General features: G+C 41.2%; 1 protein-coding gene across 1 annotated transcript; it reads left to right on the forward strand.

The window, feature by feature from the left end:
* Nucleotides 1-399: 399 nt before the first annotated feature.
* DDX21 (DExD-box helicase 21) lies at nucleotides 400-24,203 on the forward strand. The gene is given in 18 exon segments (XM_087962789.1): nucleotides 400-449; nucleotides 2,602-3,076; nucleotides 3,079-3,253; nucleotides 3,256-3,338; nucleotides 7,248-7,502; nucleotides 9,209-9,284; nucleotides 10,678-10,856; nucleotides 11,068-11,185; nucleotides 11,728-11,913; nucleotides 12,860-13,005; nucleotides 14,462-14,611; nucleotides 15,602-15,763; nucleotides 16,793-16,912; nucleotides 17,079-17,152; nucleotides 17,351-17,510; nucleotides 18,924-19,058; nucleotides 19,471-19,515; nucleotides 23,167-24,203. Coding segments are annotated over 18 exon segments (2,781 nt in total). The 3' UTR covers nucleotides 23,359-24,203.
* Nucleotides 24,204-24,660: the final 457 nt, after the last annotated feature.

Genomic DNA, 24,660 nt, shown 5'->3' on the forward strand with positions numbered 1-24,660 from the left:
TTTGAATCATTTGATAATTTTTCAATTCTGGTCTAAATTGCATTAATTCAAAATTTTTACTCTTGGGCAACCAAAATCAAGCTCTCAATTTCTTTAATGTTCCAATTGATAGCCATTAACAGGTTTTATCTTTATCTACTTTCCCTTCAATTTAATTCCTTGCCAGCATTCTATTTGTGTTTTTATTACATTATTTTTATACTCATATTTTGTTTCCTGTACATTCATTAAGTTACAATTTTTAACTTCAATCAATGCTTGTTCTTGGCTGTCTTTCATATAATCAGCCAAACACACTTATTAAATTATCTTCAAAATATAAATCCCTTCATTTGGATCACATTCCAGACATTTCAGTAAAATGGTGGATGAATCACATTTTTAATTTTTTGCACGTTCATGACTAAGAATATTCCCGAAATAAAAAATATAATTTTATGTGAAAATAGGTAAGCAAAACATTCAGTAGGTGAAACGGTGACAGCTTATGATCTTCCTTTGCTTTATAAACCTGCCAAGTCTTAAATGAAAGAATGGTTGTAAAGTCACCTTTGTAACTCTGAACTGTCACTTTCTGAGGCAGTCACTAAACGAAGATTCCCTGAAGACTCCCTGTTCAGCCTATGGTGTGAAAATAGCCACAATGGCTTAGTTCATCCGCACGTTCCATTTGCTGCAATACAGATACAGTATATCACAGAAGTGAGTCCACCCCCTCACATTTTGTAAATATTTACGTATATCTTTTCATGTGACAACATGTAGTGAGTATACAGCTTGTATAACAGTGTAAATGTGCTGTCCCATCAAAATAACACAACACACATTAGTGTATAAACTGCTGGCAACAAAAGTGAGTACACCCCTAAGTGATAATGTCCAAATGGGGCCCAAGTAGCCATTTTCCCTCCCTGGTGTCATGTGACTTGTTAGTGTTACAAGGTCTCAGGTGTGAAGGGGCAGCAGGTGTGTTAAATTTGGTGTTACTGCTCTCACTCTCTCATAGTGGACATGGCACCTCATGGCAACAAACTCTGAGGATCTGAAAAAACCAATTGTTGCTCTACATGTAGGCTATGCGAAGTTGGAAAAGCAGGAAAAAAGAGGCTTTTCAAATTCTGCGCACAGCACTTTTCAGCTGTCCGGGCGGCACAGCTTAAGGTCTTTTTACATGCACGCACAACGTAGTCACTGAACCAGTAGTAACACCGGTTGAATCCCACCCCTGGATTGCATTCATTACAGGACCCATATGTGAGTGAGCACAAAATGAAACACAAAACAACATTTGTATTTAATGCTTCCCCCATAGAAGTACATTCCAACTACAATATAAAAAATAAGAATAAAACAATTTTACACACCAGAAAAGAGTATCTTCCCTAGCATCTTTACTAGCAGGCTGAAAATGATACTATTATAGGTAGTCCTCGACTTACAATTCAGTCCAAAATTTCCATTGCTATGCAACAATTGTTAAGTTTTGCCCCATTTTGCAACCTTTCTTGCCACAGTTATTAAGTAAATCACTGCTGAAAATCTGAAATCTGACTTTGACTGTCAGAACTTTGCAAAAGGTGTTGTTGACATGATCTTGGGATGTGCGACTTTCATGTCAGTTGCCAAGTATTTTGAACACATGACCATAGGAATGCTACAACAGTCAGTACCATTATAATCTTGAATGTTCACTAAACGCACGGTTGCTAAGTCAAGGATTACCCTTGTAAGGATTTGGAGGCTAAAAAGGGACAAAAGTTACCGAAAAGTTTAAAATGATAATATTTGATAAAAAGACAGGTGGGAAGCATAATTCTACATTTTTTATTTTTCTCTATTTCTTACTTAGAGACAGACAGACAGACATGATACTGTTGTCCCAGGAACTCTGGGGATTTTTAGACTGTAGAGATCTTTGCAAAACTTTAGTCTATACAGAATACTTGATGCTTCGGAACAGATTCCAAATCAAGCATATTGTCCTTAAACTGTTTAAAAGGAACTCGCTTTGAAATGGACAATATGCTTGAGACTGATTTATGACTGTTCTTTTAAAGTTTAAAAGAATAGGCCTAAATCATTCTGTCTCAGACCTTTTACCACCCTTCCCCTCTCACTATAGACAGGCATCTGCAATGAGCTTGTTTTCTGTTTATCGCATGGAAACTGTCCCATTGTTCTGACAGTTTCCCCACATTTCACATCCTAGCAAAGTTCTTCAAACTTGACAGCTTTAAGACTTGTGGACTTCAACTCCCAGAATTCCTGAGCTAACATGACTGGAGGAGGAATTCTGGGAGTTGAAGTCCACAAGTCTTAAAGCTGTCAAGTTTGAAGACCCCTTGGTCCAACAATTTCCATGCAGTTTCGCTTCTACGTAGTTTTACTATTATTATTTCATTCATCTACCATTTGTCGGTGTTTCCCCGAGATTGGTGTGCTCCTCTGACAAGCTGGTTGCATCAAGCCCGGGGGAGGCATCCCGTTTTAAATAGACCTAAGAGGCCGCTATCTTATCCACATTGTTAGGAAAACCAAAACCTGCCTACCTTCCCACGTTAACTTAGGACTCCCAGCCGGGTGTGCGAATCCTTTCCACAGACCAGTGGAAGTGCTAAAAACAAAAACAAAAAACGTTCGCAAGCGTCGAGCTGCCCCCCTCTCAAAACGCCTCCAGTCCCGGGCAAGCCGGTTCCCAGTTTCTCTCCTACTTCGGACCGCGCAAACCTTGGCAGCGATTCTGCAGAGCCCTCCGCTTTCCAGCCTGCGGGGAAGATTTGGCTCTTCTTTCTTTCCCCTCACGTTTTCCAATTCCTACCCTCCCGCACCTCGCCCCCGTCCCCGTCCGGACGCGCCGAAAGCAGCAGCCCCCGCTGCAACCCGGAGGCAGGGAAACGGGGAAGCCCTCCCGGAGCACAAGCCCCGCGTCTCTCCAGCCGCAGGAACCGGGAGGGTCCCCGGCGGCCTTGCCTTTCATGCGGGGCGACCTTGGCTGCTCCGCGGAGTGACGCCGCACCTGCAGCCCCGCCGAGGCGCTTGGCGGGCGGGCACCGAGGCAGCTTCGTCCCCGCCCGCCGTCTCCCCTTGCAACGGCCGCGCGCTTTCCCCGCTGCCGCTCCTCCTCCTCCTCCGCCGCCGCCTCCCTTCCTCCGCAGGGCCGGCGGGGCGGAGCTCTTTCCTTTCACGCCGGCCTCGGTTTCGAGTAGCCGCTTCTGCCATCGCCTCCGCGGCAAAGAGTCCCAGGAAATGCCCGCCGCCCCCGCTTCGAGTCCCAGAGCGACGACGACCTGGAGCCCGAGACCCCCATGGAGCCCGACGCCGCCCCCAAAAAGAGCAAGGTAGGCAGACGCCCAGGCCGGCCGGGCCAGCCTCGTGGCGGCAGCGGCTGCAGCAAGCGGCCGGGGAAGGAGGAGCCGAAGGCGGGGGCAGCGGGCGAGGAAACGACGCGGCTGCGTGGGGAGCCGAGCGGCCTGCTTGCTGCGTGTCGGCCTGGGGAAGCGGAGGGATCGGGCCTGGGGGTGGCGGGTGCTTCCCCGTTGTGGGGCTTGCGTCTCTCATCCCCCCGCCCTGGGCTTTCTTCCCGTACAATAAATGGATTCTCCATTCCCGCCCCCCAAATAATAGCGGATGTGCCAAGACGAGGGGCTGACGTCTTGCTCTTATTTCTTCCCCACAAAAATGTTTCCTCATCCAGTTTTTACCGTATGTGCCATCTGTGCGCAGATCATGGCGTAAACCTATTTACAAGCTTGTGTATTTCCTTCGTCCTGGTTCTAAAAGTACGAACACGTGGAGTAGCGGAAGGCCGGAACGCATCCTTCTTCCTCCGCTTCCTTTAAAACTTCACCATTTCACCCGTCTTTCTTTCTTTTTTTGCCAACTTGTCAGATGTCTTAGGAGTTCAATTTCATGCAAAACAAAAAAAAAAAAGTACGCAGGGCAATAAATGCACTAAATATCATTTTATGTATATAAATCAAGGCATTCGTAATGAAAGTTTTCGTTTTTGTGATAGAAAACGAAGTGTTAGTAAAAGGCCCTATACAATGGATATTCAGAACATTTCCATTTCTATATATTTCTACTTGTTTTTTTCTGAACATTTTCAGCATTTTTAAACATTTTATATCTGGCTAATTTTTTTCTCTCTGGATAAAGTTTCCTATACCCATATTTTGGGTGTCTGTTAGGTGATTGATTCCAAGAGTTGGAATCAAAATACATCTGGAAGGTCCTGGGTTTTGGTAAAAGGAAGATCAGTTGGGATGAAGGAAATGTAATTGTCTCATTTAAATATAAACATTGTGATGGTTTCTTGTTTTGAGCCTTAATTTAATAACCATCTTTGCTGATTTATTTTAATGCTTTAATTTTCAGACGGTTGCATAACAATAGTAACATATTACACAAACATTGATTATTGTTGATTTTAGCAATGAAACAAATATCAGAAGAAATCACTGTTTCCTATATTTTTAATAATTATATTACAATTTTTAACAAGAAATAGAGAAAACAATGTACACAAGCCAATTAAAATAACATTTTAAAATTTAAAACATTTTTTCTTTGATTTTTTTTTTTTTAAATACTAAGTGTGTTTCTTATGTTTTTACACAAGGGCACAAATTGGTGTTAGGTTGGGCAGCCTTGTTTATTGTAAAATTAAATAACTAACATAACATTAGTTAAGTTACAGTAACAAATGAAATAAAAGGGGGGGAAAAGAAACCCCCAAAATGAACATAATAAATTGATATGCATCACTTAAATGCATTGCATGTTTAATTATTATATTGAATTATGCATTAAAACTCTTCTTGTAAAATACTGTATTATGAAATCTATGCCAAAAAGGAAAAAAGTGTGCCATTTGTTTAATTAGTAAAAGGTAGCTGTTCTAAAATTTGATAGGTTACGTATTCTTTAAATGTCATCTTTCATGTCTAGGGCAATAGCACATTTTGTGTACTATTACCATTTAATGCACAAAGTCTGTAGAGAATCTGTAGAGATTCTCAGTCATCCAGGTCATGGTTGTCCCAAAGATGCTTTTTCAAGGAGGCAACTGGACTTTCTTGTTTTTTTCTTTGAAGACTGTTCACTTCTCATCCAAGAAGCTTCTTCAGCTCTGACAGGTTAGTGGGGAATGGAAGTATTTATATTCCTTGCAGACAGCTGGTCATTTGCATCCTTTTAGAGCAGGGGTTCCGAAGGTGAGTCCCCGCCGATCCCCTTTTTTCCGGGGCTTCCAGGCTTAAACTTTGCAAAGGCAAAGTTTGCAGGCGGGCGTCTTCCGGCCGAGTGGGAAGGGTTCTGCCCGGCAGGCGGCGGGCTGCTTGGAGCCACCTAAAGCTAGGCCGCTGCTGGTGGAGCCTTGCCCTGCCTTGGTGCCCCGTTTCTCGGCTCGGCGGTCCTGCTCACTTTAAAGCCTGCTCCCAGCACCGAGCAACTTCCCAGCAACTTGCGGCTTCCTTTTTCCTCACGGGCGCTCGCGCCTGGCCCAGCTGCGCGGCGGAGGGGAACCCGGAGCACCGCCGGTCGCCTCCTCCAAGCAGCCCGCCCGCCCGCCCGCCGGGCGAACCCTTCCCGCTCCTCGGCGGGAAGGCGCTCCGCCTGCAAACTTTGCCTGTGCAAAGTTTAAGCCTGGAAGCCCTGGAAACCCGAGCAACTTCCCAACAACTTTCGGCTTCCTTTTAACTCGCGGGCGCTCGCGCCTGGCCCGAGCTGCGCGGCGGAGGGGAAGCCGGCGGGCGGGCGGGCTGCTTGGAGGAGGTGACCCGGCGGTGCTCCGGCAACAGCAACAGGCAGTTCCGCCCGGCTCCGCTCAGGTGTCCGGCTGGGGCTGTCAGGAGTTGCTACCGCCGGCGCAGTTCCGCGCGGCTCCAATCCCGCATTGCCTTGGGAAGGAAAAGGCAAAACCAGGAGCCGCTGAGCCTGAGCCTCCCGTGCCGCTGCTGCCGTTGCAAAGCACCGCGCGGCTCTTTTTGCCTTTCCCTTCCCGAGGCAACGCGGGACTGGAGCCACGTGGAGCCGCGCCGGCCGTAGCAACTCCTGACTCAGGGGGCCTCCGAGGGAGGGGAAGGAGGAGAAGAGGGGGGAAAGGGTGGGGGGCAATTCCCAAAAATCTTGTGCTGACCCAGCCGTCTGTCAAATTTTAAAAGTCAATGCGGCCCCGAGCCAAAAGTTTGCCCACCCCTGTTTTAGAGGGTCATTGAAGCTCTTGGAGGTTTATCCATGTCCTCAGGGTCACTGAATGGTGTGGGAGTAGGAATGGATTTCCAGAGGAAAAATTGCAGACTACAGGAACCAAGAGCACTACTCAGATGACTCTGAGGACACAGATAAACCTCCAAATGCTTCAAATGACCCTCTAAAAGGATGCAAATGACCAGCTGTCTGCAAGGAATATAAATCCTTCCATTCCATTCTTGGATGAGAAGCAAAATATCTTCAAAGAAAAAACAAAGTCCAGTTGCCTCCTGAAAAAAGCACCTTTGGAACAGTTAATGCACCGAGAAGGCAGTTCTGGATAATTTGTACATAGAGCAGATACAAACGGATTTGGTCTAGGTATGAAGTCAAAGCACCTGTACCCTAAGCATATGTATGTCAGTGTGTGTCAGGATTTGTGCGACCAGGGCAATTTGGACAGCAGAGATGAGGGAAAAGAAAAGGGGGGGGGATGAGTTGTGTATTCCATGCTTGATTTCAGCCATGGTGGTTGAGTGGTAAAAGAAAGGATGGTCCTGGGAAGATCAAGGCAAGAGTTGCAGGTTGCCTGGGCCAGTTAGATAATGCCATGCTTGGATTCAGGTTTGCTGCATGAGGAGTAATAAATGGAAGGAACTGAGGAGCGTAAAAGGGAAGTTCTGGGAAAGTCAGAACACAGACCATCAGAAGGAAGTGGGTGAGGTGTGTAATATGCCCTGCTCATGCTCTAAGACTCATAGGTTTTGTCTCGGCCAAAACCCAGAACCACCATCTTTGAGTTTTGCTAGTGTGTAATTCAATTTGCAGTGTTTGTTTCAGATCCAAAACAAAACACATTTTTCATGTTACGCATCTTGTCTACTCCACTAATGTAGCAACATGTCTGTGGCAACGATTTCTGTTCTGCTTAGTTTCTTCTGTATAAAATTATATCCCTAATATTGTAATAAATGTTAAGAAAATGATTTGTGAGGGTTTGAAGAAAGTATATCTAATAATTTAAATATTTTTCTTTAACATGCTTGCTTTTACAGAAGGATAAAAAAGATAAAGCAGAAAAGCAGAAACGGAAAAAGCATACGTTAGCTGAGACTGAATTACTGGATTTGGAATTGGAGCCACCAAAAGCAAAGAAAATTAAAAAAAAGAAACAAGTGGCTGCTAAAAATGAAGATGCAATTTCAGAATGCAATTCAATATCTCACATGAGTAATGGGGTAAAGCTCTCAAAAAAGGAGAATAATTCTTGCGAAGGTTCACATACAGAATGTGAAAGTGATCAAGATCAGGTAAGATAATTTATTCTCTGTACTAAATATATTTTATTTAGAATGTCAATACTATAAAGGAGGAAGATCAGAAATTTCACAGCTATGTCAGGGCAAAGCTTAATCCTGATGACTTAGTATAATGTTTATGTGCATTTCTATTTGAATATTAAGTATTTCTGAGATTATAAAAACATGATTTTATAGACTGGGAGTTTGAATAAATAAACATAGAATCGGGCTGCATATCTCATTCTGGGATTCCAAATATAGTATGTAATATGTTAATATATGGCTCTACATGTTAATTTTAAGATATAGAGCCACCTCCTTGTGATATTTAATAGGTAGTCCTTATTTTAGGGACTGTTTGATTATGACAATAATGAAAAAGTAACAAGACTAATACTTACATATATGAAATTACGGTAAAGTGCATTCATAGTTTCACTTAGTGAATGCTTTACTTAATAACCAAGTAGCCAGTCCCAATTGTATCTAAATGTAGACTATCTAAATTACCACAAGGCATTTGTTTATGAGACATATTTATTGCCGTGCATCTCGCCGAAATGTGACGCTTCCTGGGTGGTGTACATAGAACCGTAAAAAAATAATTACAAAAATACTCTAAAATTAAAACATAAATAATATTAAATAAAAAACAGGGTAGGGAGAGCATAGATGTTACATACAATGTAGCCACCTCATTAAATCTCCATTTCTGTGAGCCCCTTAAGCCTGTTGACATAATCATGCTTTAAGGGACTTCTGTAGAGGAACATCAGGGAAGGTTCCAGTCTCACCTCGGGGGCTGGGAATGATGTTCCACAGGGTGGGTGCCAGGGCAGAAAAGACCCATCAAATAATTGCTTAGAGACAGAGCATGCATCTCCTGCTGGATCTGATGTGACAGGTAGATGTAGTTGGAAAGATGCAACACCTCAGATAACTTGCCCCATGCCATGAAGGGCTTTAAAGGCCAGAAATAGCCTTTGGACTCAGAAACAAATTGGCAGCCAGTGTAGCTTGCAGAGCAGAGTAAAATGTGTGCCATTCTAGGAGCACACATAACTGCCTGCACCGCCGCATTTTGGACCAGATGAAGCATCTGCATGCTCATCAAGGGCAGTCCCATGCAGCGTACATTACAGTAGCTCATCCTGGAGAAGATCAGCAGAGCCCCTTGATCCAGCAACTCACATCATTGTTAAGGAACTGCCAGTCTTCAATACTAAGCTCAGTGGACCAGTGATGCTACTTAACAGGCAGGTTCATATGTTATAGCGGTAATCAGATCCTAAAGTTATGAAATAATAAATCTCTGTGTATTAATAACTGAAAGCAACATTTTAGAATTACCAGTATTCTTTTGTCATATGGTACATGCTACCATGCAGAAAATATCACAACACAGTTGTTAGTATTTATCCTCCATTATTTTATATTTTCCTACTCTTTGTATTTCTGATGTTTATCTTTGGTGCATTTTGTATTTGACATCCTTAGCACATCTGTTATTTACACACATGCATGCATACATACATTATTGCTCTGTAAAGAAATTATAACAATGGTTGCATTTAATTTTTTCCCCTTGGGAATATTTGAAAGTGTGGGTATTGAATACTGTAGATGCTTTTTTTTTTTCTTTCAGTTCTTTAAATATTTTTTGGAATTAAAATCTTATACTTTCTATAACTGCTTTTTATTTTTGTTTAAAATAGGAATTAACTGCAGAACAAAAGGAAGGTGCTTTTGCCAATTTTGATATCTCTAAAGCAACCCTTGATCTTCTGAAAGGTATATACATTGAATGTTTTCAGCCCGAAGCAAATTTTCACTTATTTTCTAATTCTGGTAGGCTGATGATCTCTGCACAAGAGGATTTGATGTTAGCAGATGAGAATCCATATACTTGAAATATTCCTATATTCATTGATGAGTTACTGTCTGCACAAGATTTGCTTAACTTGCTTAACTTAACTTGGTTTTCAACTGAATATGTTTTTACTCTTTTATTTTGGAAGTAAGGGGTCAAATTTTGGCTTGTTCTGATATTACTGTAGTTCTTACTAGATCCTGTACATGAATAAATTTTATGTTTTTTTAAAAAAGCTCAGAGATAACAATTTGGGGAATAGTAAGTGCATACAACATTTCATGTAGATATGCAAACTATATATAGCTTGGTTAAAAATGATAAGAGAGCTATAATTTCTTGGTGCAAACACCTGAGCAGTATCACGTCCTTTTACAATTGATAGCTTGCACATTTCTGTAGGGAGGTTGTCTCCAGGCATTTTTTAATCATTCTAGAGTTCAGGAGTTAAGCAATTAGTTGCAGCCTCAGGACAAAAGAAAAAAAAATTCCATGATCTATGGCAGTGGTCCCCAACCTTTTTTGTACCACGGACCGGTACCGGCATCAGCATGCACGACCAAGGCAAGGCGAGCCGAGCGACCGGCCAGCCAGCCGTCCCCCGCTTCTCCCTACCACCTTCAACTCCTTTGTACCTTCTCGCAGTCGATGGGCTTTTCGGGCTCTTTCTTAATCTCCTCCTGAGTAACGCGAGACTCCACCACCATCAGGACGGCTCTTCGTTCGAAGCCGCCCCCCCCTTTCAACGAAACTAAGGCGCGAGGATTCCTTCAGCACTCAAACGCCGCTTTCCAACCGACAAGCTCACCCAGAAGCACTTTCTCAAGCGCCGTCGAAACAAGATGGCGGTGCCCAAGCAACCACTAGCCACCATTCTTTGCGGCCCGGTACAAAATGATCCACGGACCAGTAAAGGTCTGGGGCCCGGTGGTTGGGGACCCCTGATCTATGGGATTAACTATCTGTAAATTTCTAGGACAGCATTTTTCCGTCTCAGCAACTGATTTGTGGACTTCAACTTTATGTTGGCTGGACATTTGGGAGTTGAAGTTCACACAGGTTAAAATTGTTGAGCTTGAGAAACATTGTTCTAAGAAGAAGGAGGAAGGAAGATTTGATTCATAGATCTGGTGGTGGTTGTTGCTTTTAGGTAGAATGTTGGACTCCATATGACTTGAGTGTAGTAATTTGTAAAGTATTTAATAACAATGTCTCTAGAATAGTCTCGTGTATTTTCTTTTTTTAAGTTTTGTTAGAGAAAAAAAATATAAGCATATATTTTTCTAGATAAAATCTAATAGTATTTTTCCACAGCTCGTGGTGTCACCTACTTGTTTCCAGTACAAGTGAAGACTTTCAAGTCAGTATTTGAAGGCAAAGATGTAGTTGCCCAAGCTCGGACAGGAACAGGGAAGACATTCTCCTTTGCCATTCCGTTAATTGAAAAACTTGATAGAGATCCACAGGAAAGAAAAAGAGGCCGTTCACCAAAGGTAATGAACTCACAATAAAATTACAAACTTGAGTAGGGGGACAAAAATACATTAAATCACTCATATGATAAGAAGGACATGGTGATGTGGACTGCAAATCTATTTGCCTTAACATCTTTATTAAGTTTGGGAGAATGGGGAGGATGATTCAACTTGTTCTTAGTGCTGTATAATTGTACAAGATTTCACAAATAATTCTCTTTGTAACTAGGTACTAGTTCTGACTCCAACCAGAGAATTGGCAATGCAGGTTGCCAGAGACTTCAAAGATATTACAAAGAAACTTACTGTGGCTTGTTTCTATGGAGGAACAGCGTATAATGGACAGTGTAAGAAAGTACAAGTTGCTTTTTGATGATATAACATTTCAATTTAAAAATACCTTTTTAAAAAAACTGTCTTCATTGTTTTTTTAAATGTGCATTATATTGGTCCATAATACTTAAAAAAAACTGTTGTAATGCATCATGCTCATTTGTTGGACATGTAATGTAAATAAATTGTAACATGTTATTTTAATGTGTTATTTGAAATAGCCGAAAACATACATATCAAAGTGAAACAAAATCAATTTAATCTTATGCATACTTGAAGGAACGTTTTAGTGTGATGCTTTAGGTACTTTAGAGTGGTGCTTAGTTTAAAGTAAATGTTCATTGTGGCTTTAGATTCTTACATTTGTAACATTATTTAGAATACGTATTACATTAAGCACATGAAGATGAAAACTGTTGGAACTTGTTTGGTGACTTAAAAAAAAATATGGTTCAAACTCATAAGTAATGCTGACAGATTTCAGAACATTGGCCTAACAGTAATTCTTAGAGTTAAGAATTAAGTTTGATAAATAACATGTTAAAATTCCTTCTAGTGGATCTAATTAGAAATGGCATTGACATCCTGGTTGGGACTCCTGGTCGAATAAAAGATCACCTCCAAAATAATAAATTGGACCTTTCTAAATTGAAACATGTAGTCTTGGATGAAGTTGATCAGATGTTGGATATGGGATTTGCTGAACAAGTAGAAGAAATCTTAGTGAATTCTTACAAGAAAGGTAAGCATGTTGTCGGTGTATCGGTTCCATTTTGGAATCTTCTGCTCCTGGGTTTTAATGCTTAGAGAGTATGTAAGGGATTAAGTGCAGGATTAGGAAAACCAGTTGGTCCATTCGATCACTGATTCTATGTCAAATTTAACTATATGGTAAGTTTAATTTGGAGCCAATTGTAATATATTGTAGGGCCTGAATATAAAGAACTGGGATATAGTTAAAAACCTGTATCAAAATAACCTGGGGTACAGGTTATCAAAGACAATTAGGAGTAGAATTAAAATCACAAAGCAACATGGTTGTAAAATGGGATGTCACATTGCTTAATGACAGTCGTTCTAGTGCTTCCTAATTGCAATGTTTAAGAGAATCCCCTGCCGTTGTTAAGCAAGGACATCATGTCGTCATTTACGACCCCATTGATTCTCTGCTGACTTTGCTCGTAGGAAGTTGGCGAAAAATCTCACAAATAGTGATAGGGATGCTGCAACAGCCGGAACTTTTGAGGACTGCTCATAAGTATCACTTATTCAGAGACATTGCAAGTTTGAATGAGTGGTTGTTAAGCAAGGACCACCTGTATACTAACAGCATTATAATTTATTCCCTTATTTCTTTGGAAGTATTTGGCAATAATGACAGCACGCAAATAATCAATTTGCTTTTTATTCTGAGATGTGTTCTCTTGTTGATTATATTTTACATAACAATGATTAGAGATGTACAAAACATTGTGAATTCAAATCGTTGGGTGCTACTTTGCTCATTTGGGGAATGTTTGAAACCTAAAATCTGTTGAGTTTTTCAAATGGCATGATGCAAACTGAAAGCAGGGCATTCAGATTCAAAGAACGTATATTTCTAGATACTATCATATAAATGTTTCTAGCTTTTATGAGCATGTATATGGATTTTCCAAAAGTTTATATGTGCTATTTATTTGTTTAAGATTCTGAAGATAATCCACAGACACTCTTGTTTTCTGCAACTTGCCCTCCGTGGGTTTACAATGTAGCAAAGAAATATATGAAATCCAAATATGAGCAAGTTGATCTCATTGGAAAGAAGACTAAAAAAACTGCTATGACTGTAGAGGTAAATTAACTTTTTATAATAATATAAGATTAACACTGTAACTGCATCTGGATGGAAATCATTAACATGTATGCATACCCCTTTCTAAGGGTGTCTGTAGGATCTAGTACAGGGGTGGGCAAACTACAGCCCGCGGGCCACATCCGGCCCGTTGGTCTGTCCAATCTGGCCCGCCCCTGAAAAAAAATAGCTGGGCTATTACCCTGCGCCACGTGGCCCCCAAAGCTGCAAAACAGTGCGGAGCGCTCTTGGGGTAGTAAAGAAAAGAAGAACTTTGCAAAGGCCTCGGCTGGGAGTTCGAAATCACCTTCGAGTGCGACCTCTCCGAAGGTGAGTCCCGCCGATCCCCTTTTTTCCGGGCTTCCAGGCTTAAACTTTGCAAAGGCAAAGTTTGCAGGCGGGAGCATCTTCCGGCCGAGGAGCGGGAAGGGTTCTGCCCGGCAGGCGAGCGGGCTGCTTGGAGCGGGCTGCTTGGAGCCACCTAAAGCTAGGCCGCTGCTGGTGGAGCCTTGCCCTGCTTTGGTGCCCCGTTTCTCGGCTCGGCGGTCCTGCTCACTTTAAAAGCCTGCTCCCAGCACCCGAGCAACTTCCCAGCAACTTGTGGCTTCCTTTTTCCTCACGGGCGCTCGCGCCTGGCCCCTAGCTGCGGCGGCGGAGGGGAAACCCGGAGCACCGCCGGTCGCCTCCTCCAAGCAGCCCGCCCGCCGGGCGGAACCCTTCCCGCTCCTCGGCGGGAAGACGCTCCGCCTGCAAACTTTGCCTGTGCAAAGTTTAAGCCTGGAAGCCCTGGAAACCCAAGCAACTTCCCAACAACTTTCGGCTTCCTTTTAACTTGCGGGCGCTCGCGCCTGGCCCCGAGCTGCGCGGGCGGAGGGGAAGCCCGGCGGGCGGGCGGGCTGCTTGGAGGAGGTGACCCGCGGTGCTCCGGCAACAGCAACAGGCAGTTCTGCCCGGCTCCGCTCAGGTGTCCGGCTGGGGCTGTCAGGAGTTGCTACCGCCGGCGCAGTCGCACGGCTCCAGTCCCGCATTGCCTTGGGAAGGAAAAGGCAAAACCAGGAGCCGCTGAGCCTGAGCCTCCGGTGCCGCTGCTGCCGTTGCAAAGCACCGCCGCGGCTCTTTTGCCTTTCCTTCCCGAGGCAACGCGGGACTGGAGCCGCGTGGAGCTGCGCCGGCGGTAGCAACTCCTGACTCAGGGGCCTCCGAGGGGAGGGGAAGGAGGAGAAGGGGGGAAAGGGTGGGGGGCAATTCCCAAAAAATCTTGTGCTGACCCAGCCCGTCTGTCAAATTTTAAAAGTCAATGCGGCTCCCGAGCCAAAAAGTTTGCCCACCCCTGATCTAGTAGAAAGTTAAGATGGCGGGCTTGGCTGTGCAACCAGAATTTCACATTTTTTTAATGTATCACCCCCCATCCTTTTCTCTTTGCTAATTGCTAATGAATACGGCTTTGCTTTGGCAGCATTTAGCCATCGAATGTCATTGGTCCCAAAGAGCCGCAGCGATTGGAGATGTCATTCAAGTCTATAGCGGGAGTCACGGACGAACCATAATATTTTGTGAGACAAAAAAAGAAGCAACTGAACTGGCTCTTAATGCCTCAATAAAACAGGTAGAGTGGCACAAAAGTGTGAAAAAGAATAAGTATAATAGAACACAAGAGAGTGAACTTATTCAGATATGGAATATTCATTAGAGCAATTTGTTTATCAATTCGAGCAAATTCACAACCTGATTGGTCCTCTCTTTTTCTTTTTTAAATTTTTAGTATAAGATTACTTAGTTACGATCGATAACTGCAATAACTCTTGAACCCTCAAAAGTTTCTGAACACAATTTTCCGTGCTTATGTGGCATTCTTTACTTTTCTGCTGTTGAGAGTTGATTTCTCCCCCTTGAAGCTTTATCTTTTTTCCAAAGGATAGTTTTAATACCAATCCCAATTTCCATTTATATATAGTTTTTGTTCAGTTTGTGACCTAATATAATTGAAAAGAAAACATGATGTATAGAGTTCCAGTAAAATGAAGTTTGTGAGAGTTTCCCATATTGTATTTATTTCCTCTTTAGTTGTTCTTAAAGTTTCTAACCATTACTTTCTGATTTTCTAAATGTCCTAAATGTTTTTTGGGGGGGATTTCACCAAGTGGATATACAATTGCTTTTATGGTGTTCTGTGGTGGCAGCCATAGACATTAGAGTAAAATTATTTGCAGATATTTGAGAGGTGTAGGGGTCAGGATCTGTAGTCTGTCACTGTTAGCAGTAGCAGGAGAGGAGAGAACGAGCAGATGAGGCATAAGCAGGTATCATTCAAAAGGAGACCAAGTCAAAGGGAAAGGAAGTTTAGCTCTGCAATGAATAGGATCCTGGAGATTAGTTGAAAGAAAATATGGGAACTTCTCGTGAGCCTTTTCTAATTCTAAGATGTGGTATTATGATGTGCAGTGTTTTTGTCTTGAGGAAGTTTAGCCTTCAAAATATTTGGAGTACCCTCTAATATAGTCTTGTCAAGCAGAGATTTTGATATTTCAGTTGAATTGAGGGAAATCAATCCTGTTATTTGGACAGTTCTCTTGATTTATTTCTTTTATATTTGCAGGATGCACAATCTTTACATGGTGATATTCCCCAAAAGCAGAGAGAGGTCACTTTGAAAGGCTTTCGTAATGGAGCGTTTGAAGTACTGGTTGCAACTAATGTGGCTGCCCGTGGCTTAGATATTCCAGAGGTTGATCTGGTAATACAGAGTTCCCCACCAAAGGTAAAATAACTGGTTTTGGGCAGAGGGAAAGGTTATTTGTACCAAAAGTGCTATTTAATGTTGCTTAGTTAAAGTGACACAGAAAAATTATTAAAGCTTGCTTCAAAGAGGACTTGGGATCCTCATTTGAGTTGCTTTGCCTTTTCTGCTAGAAAACACAGCACAGCTGAAGTGAGAAAGTTGGAAAATTATTTTTATTTCTTCAAAAATAGTATTTTATTCTTTCTCTTAGACTACAAGGGACGCGGTGGCTCAGTGGCTAAGACGCTGAGCTTGTTGATCAGAAAGGTTGGCAGTTTGGCGGTTCGAATCCCTAGCACCGCATAATGGAGTGAGCTCCCGTTACTTTTCCCAGCTTCTGCCAACGTAGCAGTTCAAAAGCATGTAAAACTGCAAGTAGAAAAATAGGGACCACTTTGGTGGGAAGGGAACAGTGTTCTGTGTGCCTTTGGCGTTGAGTCATGCCGGCCACATGACCACGGAGACGTCTTCAGACAGCACTGCTCTTTGGCTTTGTAACGGAGATGAGCACCGCCCCCTAGAGTCGGAAATGACTAGCACATATGCGTGAGGGGATCCTTTACCTTTACATTTAGACTGCTAGCTAAAATTTGCTACCCTGTCTTATGTTGGGGTGTGAGGGTGGGCCAAATTCCAAATGTTTTATAAGGATTCCAAAATGGCTATTATTCCAGGCACATCCATGAATACTTTGTAATTCTTTATGAATGCTACCTATAATGGTGTAAGTTCATTCAAATATCATCTAGCTGTTCAAGTTATTTCTAAGTAGATTTTTTTTTTAATCTAATAATTTTAACATTCTTAAAATTCATTGAATTCTCACTATAAATGTCACACAATGGTAATATAAATAATTTCCTATTGAAGCAATTCATAGTTTACACAAAGATAGCTTCGTTTCACCTTTCTGCTGTTATTAATAGTGTATTTTAAAGAGTATACCATTCTGTGTAAGTATATGGCTTTTCTGCAACATGCATATCATTTGAATGTTTCTTCATAAAGGATGTAGAGTCTTACATTCATCGCTCTGGACGCACAGGCCGAGCTGGACGGACTGGAATTTGTATCTGTTTTTATCAACGCAGGGAAGACTATCAGCTGAAACAAGTAGAACAAAAAGCGGTAATTATTTCTGAATTTCTTAGTGGAAGTTGTGGACATCTCCCTCCATTATAATTTTTTTAAAAGCCATATCAGTTTTTTAAGTGCTTATCATTTCAACTAAAGTGTTTAGGACTAGTTTTCTGACCAACTTTTGTCAGTGAAACTGTGTGCCTTCTATTTTCAGGGCATCACATTTAAACGTATAGGTGTTCCTACAGCAACAGACATAATTAAAGCTTCCAGTAAAGATGCAATCAGGTATGTTAATCCTAAATATTAAAAGTATCTGAAATGAGATAAGCAGCTTCGACAGAAGCCCTATTCCTTTTTTTCCCATGTGTGTATTACAGATGCTGCTACCACTGTACATTAGTTTCTGTTTGAACGTTTCATAAATGGTTCATTGTTCGTTTTAGAGGTTTTGTAAATACTTATTCTTAAAAATGTTTCATTCAGATCTTTGGATTCTGTTCCTCCATCTGCCATTGACTACTTCAGACAATCTGCTGAACAGCTAATAGAAGAAAAGGGGGCCGTGGAAGCGTTGGCTGCAGCCCTGGCTCATATTTCGGGGGCTACTTCTATTGAACAGCGCTCTTTGCTCAACTCTGATGCGGTAATAAATACATGGAGTTTAATAGTTACTTACGCACATCCTGATTTTTCCTCATGCAATATGTGTAACCTGAGGTACACGTAGTTTTTAATCTCAATTAAGAAAATACAAACAGTTTCTCCTTTGGCAGTGATTTCCCCACTGGTGTTTTTGAATATCTAGGTCAAGGGTCTTCAAACTTGCCACGTTTAAGACTTGTGGACTTCAATTCCCAGAAATTCTGAGGTAATATGACTGGAGGAGGAATTCTGGAAGTCCCCAAGTCTTAAAGCTATCAAGTTTGAAGACCCCTGATCTAGGTGAATACCAACACCTTTCAGGATTTGACTGGCCAATCTTCCTGGGTATAGAAAATTAGTACATGGTTGGGTACTGAGGAGAGTAAGGAAGATGACCTTGATGGCAATTGGCAGGATGCTACCAGGGCATGGATTATTCCAATCTATCCAAGTATAACTGGTAACTAGTAAATTGGTGTAAAGTAGTAAAAAGTGTTGCATCTCCAAAGTTAAGTAAACGTTCCTAGAATTATTTAATATTTCCTACAATGAAGGCATTTAAATACATTTAGTCTTACAAGGTAAGAAATTGAAATGTAAGCTTAGCTCTCATGTAAACTTGTCTTGATGGAATTACCCTTATTTTTTTAAAAATGAGCAAAAATGTTTTCTTTGCAAAACATGGGGTAAAATAAGATAGTTAATCAGTTATTAATGATACTTTAGAAACTTTTTTAAAAACTACAAGGAATGTACCAAAACAACTGAATGGCAATATATTGAGTTAAAACTTCATATGTTTTCTGTTTGGTCCAAATGCCTTCCTTACCTCTAAAACATGTGATTTTGAATATATTTCGAAGAGATTTTAAGAAATTACAAAAATAAATATGAATATTGTAGAAGAAATTTACAATTAAGGCTTGGAGTTTCCTTTATTACAAATCAATGGCTCAATACTTCTCAAGAAGTATTAAATGTGTTCCATGAAGTATAACCAGTGTCAGTTAAAAATAGTTGACTATTATCCTTAATGCTGTTGATGAATACACTCAAGGATACATTAATACATTAGTCATGTCCAAATGTGTAATTATATAATTAGACAACCATTTGCCTGAGATAATATAAGGTCTATTGTCTTAAGCAAGTGGGGTGGGGGTAGACTCCCAAGTTCCTTCCAGCCCTATTTCTATGTTATATGTATTTCCTCTTTTGGTTGGTTATTATGCTGCCCACTGGCCTGCTGTTATCCCATTTTTCAATTGTTCACCCTCACTGAAAAAATTGTTAACTAGATCTCTCAGCATTCTTTAATCAGTAATAGCTTTAGTGATTTGTGTGTTTGTGTATATGCTAATAATTGCACTCTGTATCATAAATGTATATCACTGATATTTTTTTTTAAACAAAGGGTTATGTGACCATGGTACTTCAGTGCTCGGTAGAAATGCATGCCACTGGTTATGCTTGGCGGGGTCTGAAAGAACAATTGGGTGAGGACATTGACAACAAAATATCCAGAATGTGTTTTCTCAAAGGAAAAATGGTAAGAATCTTTTTTTCCCCTGCCTATACGGTTTATATAGGTGTTACTTGAAAATTTTCTTCTCGTAATTGCTTCCTTTCCTGACTAATCTGGTAATGAGTAAAGCTTAAGTCAGGGGTATAGTGTTGATACGGTATTGGGGAAGATTTGTATTGCTAGATAATTTTATTCAGAAGAGAGTTTTGGACTTAAATAGAAGAAACCTGGATTTGAATGATTGTTTATAATTTATGAATAAATTACAATTCAGGACTCCTGTGTGGGTCAACTATTATAGCTAGGACAGTAAATTAAATTAGGTGTTCTTGACTAATCTGTTGCTTGAAACATGTATATTAATGCAAGTATCCTGCTCCTTAAAGAGTTCTGAATTTCTTCAATGACTGATATTCTGTCTCTTTCTTGTGTTAAGGGTGTATGTTTTGATATTCCAAAAGCTGAATTAAATAAAATAAAGGTAAGATTTTATTTTCCAATGTGAATCAATCTTGAGTAGCTCATGCCATTGGATGCCCTTCAGTTGTCATTTATAATCAGATGATCTTAAATTTATTTACTTGTATGCTTGTTTCACAGTCCATTATTGCAAAAGACTTTATAAAATGCCAGAGTGAACTTAAAGTATGTACAGGTAGTCCCTGCTTAACAACCCTAATTAGAGCCAGAATTTTCACTGCTAAGTGATGCAGTCATTAGGTGAAACGCCATGCAATGGCAGTTTTAGTGGTCCTGGTTGCATTCATTAAGCAAGGACCTCATGCTTCTCCTGACCTGCTACACTTGCCTCCACTTCATGTCAAATCAAATCTTAATCACTGTCAAAGATCTGTATAAGGAGGAGGATGGGATACAGTCATTTAAAAAGAATAGAAGCAAAGAAGTTACATCAGAGTCTTAAAAATGATGAAAAACTAGAAGATACTAAACAAAGTATACATAAAAGTCTATAAGAATCTAGAAGAAGAGCCTTAGATGGGTGTAGGGTAGCATAAAAGATTAGTATGTGGAAGACTATATCAGATTACAGAGCATTCTAATAGATAGTCATGAAGTCTAGTTTATGGCACAGCCCATCATCCAATCAAATTGGAGCACTGCTGAATAGAGTCCGGCTACATTATATGTTGTAGCAGGGTTGAAAGCAGCAGGGAGATGTAAAATTGTCCAATATGTCCTGGGTATTTATGCTTCAATTGTGAGATAAGGTTAATATAAATGTCTTTGTAGCACAGACAGTGGAAGACCACATGCTTTGTTGCTTCTTGAGGTCCAGAGTCACAAGGGCATTGTCTGTCTTTATCAGCCTTCAAGGACAGGTGAGATGGGGGCATGTCATTTTGCCCAATAAAGGCCCTTGGTGATTGGGGATTTTGAGGTTAGTTAGATAGGGAAGGCAGACTGCCTGTTGGATTCACTGGCAGTAAATCTTGGATCCTGGCTAGATCCAGTTGATACGCTGAGTCTGTGTCATGCTGTTTAATGAGTGCTTTGGTCTGATTGTTCCGTATTCATGTTGAGTAGAAGAGCTGGACAGAAACCCAAAAATGAAATTTTAGTTGCTAGTTCTTGTTTCCATGTGGATTTCTATCACTCATAGTTAACAGGGAAAGGCCAAGGGGTAAAAAGGATAGTCTGAGTCAGTAATTGCGAATGGTCACCTACACTCGAGCCTTCACTTTCATGAAGCCTGTTTCTGATCACATAATTGGAGAAAGGGCTCAACTGGCCACCATAAAGAAGTTGTTATATTGTCTTGGCTTTAAATAATTTGAGTGCTATAGGCATATAGTGGCCACGTCTTATCTTAAGGATTTTAAAAGAGGGCAGCCCAACTCCTTTACGTTTTCAGCACCATAGTTAGTCCCTATGAGTTTTCCTACTGCCAGTAGAATGAAGGTCTGATCGTGTTGCAGAGGCTAATAAGCCTATCATTAGTAAGATCACCTTTCCCCCCTTTTTATATATAGGATCAGTAATTGCAAACCTCCCAATCTTTGGAGACTCAGCCATAAGTGTCAATGCAAGTATAGAGTGAGGCCAGAGAAGTCCATGTTGTTTTTAATGGCCTCTGGAAGGATTTAGGTCTCTTCCTGGGCCTTCCCCAGTCTTAGCTGAGCCACAAGGTTTTTGATCTTTGTCACTGGTGATACATAAACCTGGTAAGTGATAGTAAGAGATTTGACAGCATTAACATAGTCCTTGTCAAACCATGGCTTGGAGTGGTGCTGTCGTTGCCTCATTGGCACTGTTATTACTGGTTAGCTGGTGGAGCTCTTGGGTAAGAGTGTTATAATTCTCCAACAATGCCTCAGGAGGCTCAGCTGATATTGGCCGACTAGAGGCAATCTGAGGCCGATAGCTCAGCTATCATTTAATTTGGAGGTGGATACACTTGAGTTGGTAATAAATTCTTCCTGTTGGCATTAGGAAAGGGTGCGCAGCAGTCCTCAGTATGGGTCTCTTGCATGAAGACTTGTGACTATTGAGGGACGATTGTGGAATTGAGAGATGATTGCGGTCAAATTAGACAACTTCTAAAGTCTTGACATAAATAAGGAGGACCTTAAGAGACAATTATATAGTCAGTAGCAGTCATTCTGAGCCAGATCAGTAGGTGAATTCAGCTCGGTGGTCACTTTCAAGGGCACCCTTTAAAATGTAGAGCTTTACCCTGAAGGCTGTCTAACATGGAAGTCTAACGTTGAAGTCCTCTCTCAGGTCTGCAAATTTGGATTCAACAATACTATATATAAAGTCAGCAGCACAAGTTTCCAGTTCAGCCTATGAGAGAATCTGATGTTGGTTTTTTTTGCCCCATTGGGGGCATATAACTATTTATTACCAATAGGGCCATTGTGATTGAATTGAATTAACACTGGCTGTGGCATACAATATTAATGGGAGGAAGGGACGATATAGCATATCGAGTAGTGGACTCTTGGATCCCCAAGACCCCTTTCACTGTTCCATACTGTACCCCTAGTTCTCCAATTGAAAATGTAGTCCATTAAGTAGCAGTTTGCCAGTTATGTCATTTTTCCTAAATTACAATGATGTCATGGCGTAAGTCCCTCTGCTTCAATTCCCCCCACCCACCTACTTCCCCCCTCTGCCTATTTACCCACTCCGCACTGTGTCCTGCACCCCCACTGGCCTGCACTTCAGTGCCCCTTCCGTCTGCCCCCAGATGACCCTTGCCATCTTCCTCCCACGGCTGATGAGTCATCCATGGTCTGGCTTCTTCACAAGGCAGTTGCTGGCCATGAGATGCCTTCCCAAGCCTGGGCTCTACAAAATTCCTCTTATCACCTCAGGGATGAAGTTTCATCCAGGTAGTTTAAACCTTTGGTATTTTTTCTAGACAGCTGAATAGGAGATAGGAGTAAACTGGAATGTCAGTTGATCGACACCAGGAGTGTCAAACTGGATTTCTTTGAGGACCGGATCAGCATTGTGCTGGCTGGCGGGGTTGCCTCCTGCAGCACCTTGCTAGCCAAAATGAGGTGGGGGGGGCGCCCGTGGCTCCCCGCACCCCATTTTGGCTGCCAGAGGCACCACAGGCCAGTCCTTTGCTATTTCCAGGCCAGCCCCTCGGGCCAAGTTTGACCCCCCTGATCTCTACACTGTAGTCACAGGCATGCATTGGAGGAGCAAAGAGCAAGTGATGAAAACTTCATGAGGATATCATAATGCACATTGTGTCACTCTGATGAAGCTCTGAAACTCATGATCTTAAACTTAGGCTGAGGATGTGCTGCTGCTGGTTGTACATCCTTTTTTAAAGAATGGATTCTTTCTTATTCAAGAGTTAAAGAAATTGCCTTTTCCTATTCTTGTTTTGTAAGAGTGCAAACTTAGGAAAGCAACCTTCATTTACACTATTTTCTCAGTGTTATCTTAAATACCAAGTTTTGAAATGCCCTGAAAGCATTGTTCTGAAAGAAGGCAAAAGAGCTCTTGAATTTCAGGTACAAAAAGTAGTTTGTGATCATTCATATGTGTCTCTGGTGAAGCTTAAGCATTTTTAATTGCTGTTTAGTAGTAAACGTTGGTCAGCTTTGTCAATTCTGCTCTTCCTATAGAATAATACATGCTTTCTTTTAATTAGGAAACATGGCAAGATACAAGACGCTGGCAACTTTCTGTAGCAACAGAATTGCCTGAGCTTGAAAATACACCACGCGAGGGAGGCCGAAATTCAGGCTCGGACTTCAGGAATGGAAGACGAAACGGTGGTTTCAACAGGCCTGATCGATTCAGAAATAGGGGCCAGAAACGGAGCTATAACCAAGCTTTTTGATAATTTGTTAATTTATCAAAATGGGACTCGAACCTCTTGTTTTACCATAAGTAAAATTAATTTACACTTTATTTATTAGCCTGGTAATTTGTGTTTTAATTACTAGCCTGAATGTGTCTCATTCATTCAATTTGGGCTACAAAAATTCAGGTTGAAAAGATTATTTGAGCACAAGGAGTGCTACACTATCATAATTAGTTGCAGTGCCCCAATATCTTGGGCACAAGTAAATCTCCAGCCTTTGGTTGGTAGCACATTAGAAATTTTGAGAATATGTTGTGGATGCTCCCTGTGGCTTTTTCCCCTCTGCCCCATTTTCTGTATTTTACTTTTATTTTTTCCAGACCAATGAGAATTTGTAATGAAATGGTGATCTACACAGTCATCCATTCTTCTTGCTTTTTAAGAAAGCTTTTGAAGATCATTTCATATTGAATTTCCAAATTGAGATTTATTCATTCAGTTGGCTTCCCTTTTTAAAAATACTGTTATTCAGTTAAATCAGAGCCATGAGTCTGGAAGTTGGTTAGATATTAAATAAATTAACCTCAATGACATATGACAGAAGTAGGACAAAAGGCAACTGAATATCATTCTAAAAACATTTTTACAAAAGCCTATGTATCTGGAAGATGCATTCAATAATTTTTTGGCATATGCCCTAACATGGATGAAGGAGAACACTCAGTATTCAAGTTAAATTGAAATTGCAGAAGTTGAAGTTGTGTTATTGTTTTATTTTTACTATAATACATTCCTTTACTGGTAAATATTGACTATTTTAAAAGATGTTCTTTGACTTTTTTCAGGTGATCTTTAAAGGATTAAATAGAATTTGTACTTTATTTGGGAATCCTGCAGATCTCTTTCTAGTACATTGTGTATAGCACGCTGCTCAGAAAAGCCAATCCCCGACTCACACGATTCCTCTTAAAAGTTTTTGATAATAGAACGCGGTTCACCATTAAAAAAAAACCCCAGGAAACACTGGTCTAATTAAAATTATCTTCATGTAAATGGTTGGATTAGAGTAGATTTGATTAATTCCCTGGGTGATATGCTTAAGTAAGGTAAACTTTTTTAATACTGTGCATAGTGTAAGGCAGTGATCCCCAACCTTTTTTATGCCGCGGCCCGGTACCGGCATCAGCTGGGCGCCGCGGCCCGGTACCGGCATCAGCTGGGCGCCGCCATCTTTTTGATGAAAAAGTGCTTCCGGTGAGCTTTCTACCGGAAAAGCTCACCGGAAGCACTTTTTCATCAAAGATGGCGGCGGCGCCCAGCAACCAACGGACCGGTAGG

This window comes from Notechis scutatus, chromosome 4 (genome assembly GCF_049901735.1).
Source record: "Notechis scutatus isolate UNSWTSFEM ecotype Mainland chromosome 4, rNotScu1.2, whole genome shotgun sequence".
Lineage (NCBI taxonomy): Eukaryota > Metazoa > Chordata > Lepidosauria > Squamata > Elapidae > Notechis > Notechis scutatus.